The 7,404-nt window shown below is 59.6% G+C and overlaps 1 protein-coding gene across 21 annotated transcripts in view; it reads left to right on the forward strand.

Annotated features, from left to right (window-relative positions):
* Positions 1-7,155, forward strand: part of NFASC (neurofascin) — a 202,073-nt gene extending 194,918 nt beyond the window's left edge. For all 21 annotated transcript variants that reach the window (XM_061381961.1, XM_061381960.1, XM_061381969.1 and 18 more), the window contains one exon: positions 1,160-7,155. In XM_061381961.1, coding sequence (XP_061237945.1) covers positions 1,160-1,391 — 232 coding nt within the window. In that variant the 3' untranslated portion in view covers positions 1,392-7,155. The remainder of the gene's footprint in view (positions 1-1,159) is intronic.
* Positions 7,156-7,404: the final 249 nt, after the last annotated feature.

Here is a 7,404-nt window from a genome sequence, read left to right on the forward strand (position 1 = left end):
GCCCAGCGCTGAGGCAAGAACTCCCTTCCCACTCTAGTGACAATCCAGACGGCGTTTGCCACAGCCCAGGGATGGCTAGGTGTGGCCTGGGGCAGAGGAGCGGGCTGCGGGGTGTCTGCTCAGCCTGCCCGGCCCGCTGTGTTCCTGCCTGCCGGGACCTCTCTCTCCTCTGAAGGGGTGTCTGCTCAGCCTGCCCGGCCCGCTGTGTTCCTGCCTGCCGGGACCTCTCTCTCCTCTGAAGTGCAGCACCTGGTCCCTGCCTCGGGGGACGGGATGCAGTGCCAGAGCAGATGCCTGCCCCCTCTGGGTGTCTCCCTCCCTGGGGGCACAGCAGGCACCCCAGCAGGCAGATGCCACTGTAATGACCAGCTCTCTCCGCGTGAGAGGAGCTTAAGGGCAGGGCCTGCAGAGCCTCTGAGGGAGCTGGGCACAGCCCTCCACGCCTGGCTAGTTTTGTCTCTGATTGCCAGCCCTCCTGTCTCATACGTACACCCTGCCACCTCCCTCCGCTTGCCCTGAAACCAGCATCTTTGTGTGGATAAACCAGAGCTAAGGGTAACACCGCCAAGAAGGAGAAAAGGAAAGGCAGGGAGGGGTTTGTCTCTCTTGGGCTCGGACCCTCGCTTCTTGCCAAGGGCAGTCTTTCCAGAGAGAGTCACAGATCACAGAGTCAGAGCTAGATGAACCCTCTTGATGGCAGGACTAAGACCCAGTGAGAAGGAAGGGCTTTCCCAAAGCCGCAGGGACACACTCGGGACCAGAACTCAGAGCCCTTGACCTCTTTCTTTGACCCTTCCTGTCCCCGCTGGTCCACAAGCAGTTCCGTCTGCCTCCTGGAGGGTGGCTGCTTCTCTGCTTCCATCCCAGAGAGCCAGCAGCCCAGCCTCACAGAAAAGACCCCCGCCCAGGCGTCTAGGAGTGTGGGCACATCCTGGCATCCTGGCCCAGCACCCGCCTGCCCCTCTGCCCTGGAGAAGTGTCCTCTCTTGGCCTCAGCTTCCCTCTGCAGACCTGGCCAGACAGGGCCAGCAAGTGAGGGCTGGGTCATCCTGGGGTCCGGTCCTCTGAGCAGCAAGAGGCTGGAGGCCCTCTCCCTTCCGGCCGGGGTCTGGGCGGCACTGGGTGGACTGGCTCTGATCCTCTGTCTCTCCCCGTCCAGTGACGAGGACAACAAGCCCCTGCAGGGCAGCCAGACGTCCCTGGACGGCACCATTAAGCAGCAGGAGAGTGACGACAGCCTGGTGGACTATGGCGAGGGTGGCGAGGGCCAGTTCAACGAGGACGGCTCCTTCATCGGCCAGTACACAGTCAAGAAGGACAAGGAGGAGACGGAAGGCAACGAGAGCTCGGAGGCCACGTCACCGGTCAACGCCATCTATTCTCTGGCCTAACGGAGCCTTGCAGGCACAGCCGCTACTCCGCAAGCAAGAGGGGGAAGGGGGGAGATGAGCCGCTGCAGACCTGCCCCAGAGCCGCCACCACCTTCAGGGACGGGGGGACAGCATGAGAGGCTGCCAAGCTGTGAGGGCCGGCGACTGCCCAGCCGACTGCAAGCCCCCTCCCGATGACCCCCCGGTGCCACCTGTGGGCAAGCTGCTGCCTCGGCTCAGCTCCGCCGGAGGGAGCCCCAGTGTCTCACTCAGCCTCACGGTCACCCCAGGCCTCCACCACACTGCCCACCCCGACCTCCACACACACACACACACCAGGTTTCCGCTGGTTACAGTCCTTCTCGTCTCTGTTTTTGCTCCGTGAGTCTTCCCCCTCCAGACCCAACATGTCCATTTTCTTTTCCTTTTGAAGAAATGTCCCTGGAAAAAGAAACGATAGGCGGATTCTCCCCCAGGAAACTGCAAGATAAGCAAAAAGGATTGATCTGTAAGCCAACATACAGAAGAGCTATAGTATTCAAACTGCTGCTGGGCCCATGTATTTCCCAAGGATGCCTTTCTCATCACATGCCTCCCCCGGCCCCCAACCCCTCTGCCTCAACCTTGTCAGCTGCTGAGCTGGGCTTGGCGCCTTTCTGGGAAATGACAGTATTTTTGGCAGGGAGGGAGAGGGGGGTCAGGCCTCCTTGCCTGGGCTCTGGTTCAGCTGGGGGGGTGGGCTTACCTCTTGCTCCTCGCTCTCACCCTGCCCCTTGCTCTGGAGCGTCTGAGACAAAAGCTGTGCTGACTGAAGGAGTCTGAGGAACAGGAGTGGGCACCAAGGCGAAGGACTTCGGCTCCTGTGACCGTGTACCTCAAGCAGAGGGAAGCCAGGCGTCTGGTCCCTGGGAGCCGTGCCCACCTTGAGAGAGAAGGGAAGGGCTGGGTTTGGACTGCCTTCCTCCTCATCACTGAGACTCAGGCTGTGGGGCAGAGGACTGCGCCCCCTGCATCCAGGGTGGGGGCTGCCCCACACCGGGTCAGGGCCTGTGCTGCTGCCCCCGGGAGACGGAGCCCACGGTGCGAAGGCTGTGCTGGTGTGCCTGGGGGTGGACCTGCACTCCCCTTGCGTGTGTGGCAGTAGCCTCTCCTCGGTCGGCTCTGTGTGACAGTGGGTCTGGTGTTTTACGGTGTGTGGATGGGGCGCGGCTACCCCCAGGAGTGGCCTGCGAGTCTGTTCCTTAGGGTGTTCCCGTATCAGGAGCCCCCGCAGGACCTCGGTACTCGGTGCTGCAGAGCAGGGCCTGGCAGCGCTCTTCGTATGCCTTACGCAGCTCTGACCTGTCCCTGCAGTTCCCAGGTCCGCAGCCCCTCCCTGCAAGCCTTGAAGCCTCCAGTGACACCTGTCTCAAGGAGAGCGGGGCGGCCTATGCAAGCATCCCAGCAGAACCCGAAGCAGCCACTCAAAACATGCCCCAGATGGAGACACTCGAAGACCTGCGGTTCTCAGAGACCCAGGGCTCTGCCTTTATCCTCCCCACCTATTCCATTTTGAAACCAAAGGTACCTAGCCTCAGAGAGAGAAATCTTGAGCCTAAGGGTAGCCCTTCAGCTGTTGCTGCAGCTAGAGTTGCTTTTAGGAGGGTGGAGCTGACGCCCAGAGTGGACCACCTACCACAGACAGAGTCTCTGCAGGGAGCCTCTGGCTGCTTGCCAGGGCACCTGGGCAGGAGCAGCGCTGTGTCCTTCAGAGACCTTATTTAAGCCTCGTTTGCCACACGTTTAAGCCACAAAGGTATTAGCAATGCTTACGTCACTTACTGGTCAGGTGCAGGTCAAGCCCCTAGACACAGGTACTCTGTCTGTAGATAAGGTAGCCCCGAGCCGCACCAGCTGTGCTGTTTGAACCTGAGGGCAGGCAGCTCTCCACTGGCCCAGGCCGCGGGAGGTGTGCGGGCAGGAGGCCTGGACGGGCTCTCGTGGTCAGAGGGAAGGGGTGACCGACGGGCCAAGGAGCCAGCTCAGGGGCGCCTTCCCGGGCGTTCACCCCCTCTACCTGCCTGGATGCCGCTGGGCGTTCCCGGAGCCTGGGCAGGGAATGGCAGGGAGGTGTGCCTGTGAGCTGGATTTCTCGGAAACACTCTGGATCTGAGCAGAGCAGTCGTTTCTCAGGCCTTCACTCCACACCGCACTGTCTGCGCTCACCGGGCTGGAGGCGAGCTCTGCAGGCAGGGTGGGCGCCGAGCTGTGGTCATACCATCCCCCTGCCTCAGAAAGTCCTTCACAAGACCCATGACGGGAAGGGGGGCGGGACCTCAGCCTGTCTCCGCGTCCTGCCAGGCTTGCCCCTCCTTGTGTGTGAAGGCAGTGCCACCAGCCCCCTTGTGCGCTGCTGTGCTGAGAGCCACACGCCACGTGACCGCCGCCCTCCTGGCAGGCGGGGGCCAGGTCATCCCCGAGCGAAGACAGCAGGGGCCCAGAGGGCTGTGTGGGCCGCAGGGTTAGGCCGAGGAGCGTCCATCTTCCGTGGAGCCCGCGCCAGAGCCCACCCAGCTCAGCCGGAGAGCAGTATTGTCCAACGCTCCCTGCCAAGCAGGGTGCTCAAGAGCCACCCCAAACATACCCACCGCAATGCCAGGAGAGCGCCACCACCGGTGCTTCGGCCTGCTTGGCCCGGGGCAGGGGAGGGGGCGGAAGTGTAGGCCGTTTCCGGCTCCGGAAACCCCCGGCCTGAGCCCCCGTCTGCCCGCGGGACTCAGCCATGGCGTCTCCTCCTCTCAGCCGTCCGTCCATCCCTCCGCTCCGCAGATGGTCAGGAGCAGCTGGCCTGAGCCCTGGAGACCGCGGTGCCGAGCAGCCGCGGCCCCTGTCCTCAGCGCTGAGTATCGTGACAGGCGGCGTTGACGGGAGCGCTCTGCATGCTCGAGCCACCAGTGGCTGCAGGTTGAAGGGAAGGTCCTTGCGGGGATAGCTCGCTTCCCCATTCTGGGCCGGACGGGAACGGTCCTCCCGGGTCGCTCTGCTCTGCGCTTCGGACAGGCTGCTTGACTTGTCTGTATTTCGGTGCCTCTGTCTCCTCTAGTCAGTCCCTCCTCTGAAAACCTGTCCCCACAGAGGGGCATGTGCCCAGCTAAAGGAGCGGGTGCCAGTCTCTAGGAAGCACACTGCAGGGCCGGGGGACAGTACCTGCCCCTTGGCCGGGGTCATGGTGAACAGACCTCTTCGCCCCTTGCCTTGCTTTTGAGGAAATGGTTGAGCTTACACTTGTCCCCTGTCCATCGCCTTGGCCCCCTTCCCAGCAAGTCCTGAGGCCTAGAGAAATGTTCGCCTGTCCGAGAGGCTGCCGGGGTCACGACTGCTCTCACCACAAGGACTTCTGTGGCCTGGGCTCGGAGAGTACCTTCGTGATTTCCCTGAACACAGTTAGCCTTAGAAGAGGGCTGGAAACAGATCCGTGGATATTTGTGGCTTTTCCAGCCAAGGGAGGGCTTCCCCTGCTCACACTCAGCACCCGCACGGACATGCACACGCAGGCCGAGGCCCCATCGCCGGGCAGCACTTTCAGGAGGAACAGTACAAAGCATGACCTTGTCTGGAAGAGGCTGAGTCCACTCCCAGACACGGAGATGAAGTGTGAAGGGCTGTGGGGAAGTGTGTTGGAAGTGTCGGGGCAGCGGTCGGAGGCTGCCCGTGCCGGACTCCGTCTGAGCGATTCCTGTGGGCAAACCCTGAACAGAGTCTGATCCAAAGGAGAGGGTTTTTCCCGGGGAACAACACGGGCCGCAGCTCTCCAAGGCTCCTGGAGCCCTCTGCAGCATCAAGGCCAAGTCACAGAGCACCCCCAAAAGCCGTGTGACGAGAGCGGTGGGGGTTTCCCACCCTCGCCTCAGTCTTTGCGAGGCTGCTCTGCTAAGGGCTGAAGAGAGGAGGCTTCCTGGCCTCTCAGCTCGGGGGCGGGAGGGCATCTCCGTGGGAGGATGCAGCGCACTCTCCGTTTGTGATGCCTCGGTCACTCCGCCAGTAGCCACATACACCCCGGCCCGTGCTGTGATTCGGTCCCCGGGAAAGAAACCACTCTGAGGATCCTGGTTGATCACTACGTGGTGGGCTTAGGAGGTGCATAGAGGGAGATCCTTGATTAAAATAAATCAGAGGAGTCAACAAATAAAGCAAAGAGCTTGAAATTACAGGAGGACACTCAGTGACCTTTGCAGAGCCCAACTCCTGGGCAGCCCCTCTTCAGGACAGGCAGGGGCCACCTGTGGGAGTTCACGCCAAACTATGGCTGTGCCCAGCCTGCCCAGCTTACCCTCCCTCCGCTACTGAGAACAGGTTCTGAGAAGGGACAGGGAAAGAAGGACAGCCATCCAGGGAAGCCGCCAGACCCCACCACACGGCGTCTCAAGCCAAAACCAGTGCCCCCTACTGGTCTATTAGTATTAAATGGTGGTTTCATCATAGTAAAGATGGAAGTGAAATAGGTACAAAGCTTAAACAGGATCAGATTTCAGCATGCAGAGGAACCACAGAGCTGATCTGATTGAAATGACTCATTGTATGGTCAAATCCAGAGAGGGGAAGGGACTGTCCGCAGTCACATAACTGGTAAATCGAGGTGAGGTCCGGCCTTGAACTCGGGCCCTCTGACTCCTTGTGCAGTGTTCTTTCATCTCAGCACAGCTGGAAACAGCGGTGTTCCCGCCTTGGACACAGTGATGTTACTTAAGATCTGGCCCACATTCTTTTCTGCTTCTCCCACACGCCCTTATACCTCCACAAATGAAATCACAGGATTTTTCTGAGTCCCAGGTCAGTCAGTCTGCCAGCCCGTGGTGAACCGGTTGTGCTGTTCAGGAGAGACCCAGGCCAGGAGGAGAGGGACCAGCTGATTGGTGTTTGTCACCACGAAGCTCTCCCCTCGGGTGGCATCTCTTGCCCCCAGCATACTGCGTCCCCGAGAGAGGGGGCCTGGTAGGCTCTGTGCCCTCCACCCTGGCCTCGGGGGAGCGGGGCCGTGGAAGTTCCACCCCCGGATCTGCCGGGCTGGCGTGCAGCACATGCAAAGACTTCAGTGAAGCAATAAACACAAAACTCCGGGAGATGAAGTGCAGAATTTTGTGCACGTCTCTTGTTTCTCTTTGAAAGAGGATGCAGGTCAGACGACTGCCCTGCTCTCCTTTCTGACTTCCAGACTCAGTGTTCTCAGTCAGCTGTCCCCTGCCCGGCTCCCAGCTCTGTGCCAGCCTCGCGCCCTCCTGCTCTGAGCACCGGTCGCCTGTGACGTGGCCGCTCTGTCCTGCCCCTCCCTACTCCACGCTGGGCCCCAGGGACCTCTGGCCCCGCAGCCTCCCCAGCACACACATTTTCCAGTTTGTTCTGTTCAGCGGGGAAATCTTTTCCAAATGTCTCCATCCCTTCCCACATACCCACACACCCACAAGTTGGTCTGATCTTTTTTTCCCATTGGTTAAATATTTTCACTCACCGTGGCACACCTTGTTTTAACCCCTCTCACATCATGTTCTTTCCTTTTTTCGAGTTATTTTGCATTAACCAACCTTGTCAGCGACAGATGCGTATCTGAGGGTGTCATGCTTGACCTTCAGCAGGGAAGGCTTCTGGGCCGTAGAAGACCATCTAATATGTGGACTTATAAACTGACTGCATGAGCAATGGAAAGGCCAAATTATTCAGAATTTTTTTTTGAATCACTGTAAAAAAAAACAAAACTGATTTCTTTTGTATAGAGAACACTAAACGTATAATAAAAGTTGTTCACAATGGACTCTGGCCGTGTAATTTGTTCAATTTCCTTAGTTGGTGGCTAGAAGAGGGATGTTTGGGGGTTAATGACAGAAATGAATCACAGGGGACTTCCCTGGTGGCCCAGTGGTTATGAATCCACCTGCCAATGCAGGGGACACAGATTTGACGCCTGGTCCAGGAAGATCCCACAGGCTGCAGGGCAACTAAGCCTGTGCGCCACTTCTGCCGGCCCAGACCCCAGAGCCTGCGCCCGTGACGAGAAGGCCCA

Source organism: Bos javanicus, chromosome 16 (genome assembly GCF_032452875.1).
Source record: "Bos javanicus breed banteng chromosome 16, ARS-OSU_banteng_1.0, whole genome shotgun sequence".
Classification (NCBI taxonomy): Eukaryota; Metazoa; Chordata; class Mammalia; order Artiodactyla; family Bovidae; genus Bos; species Bos javanicus.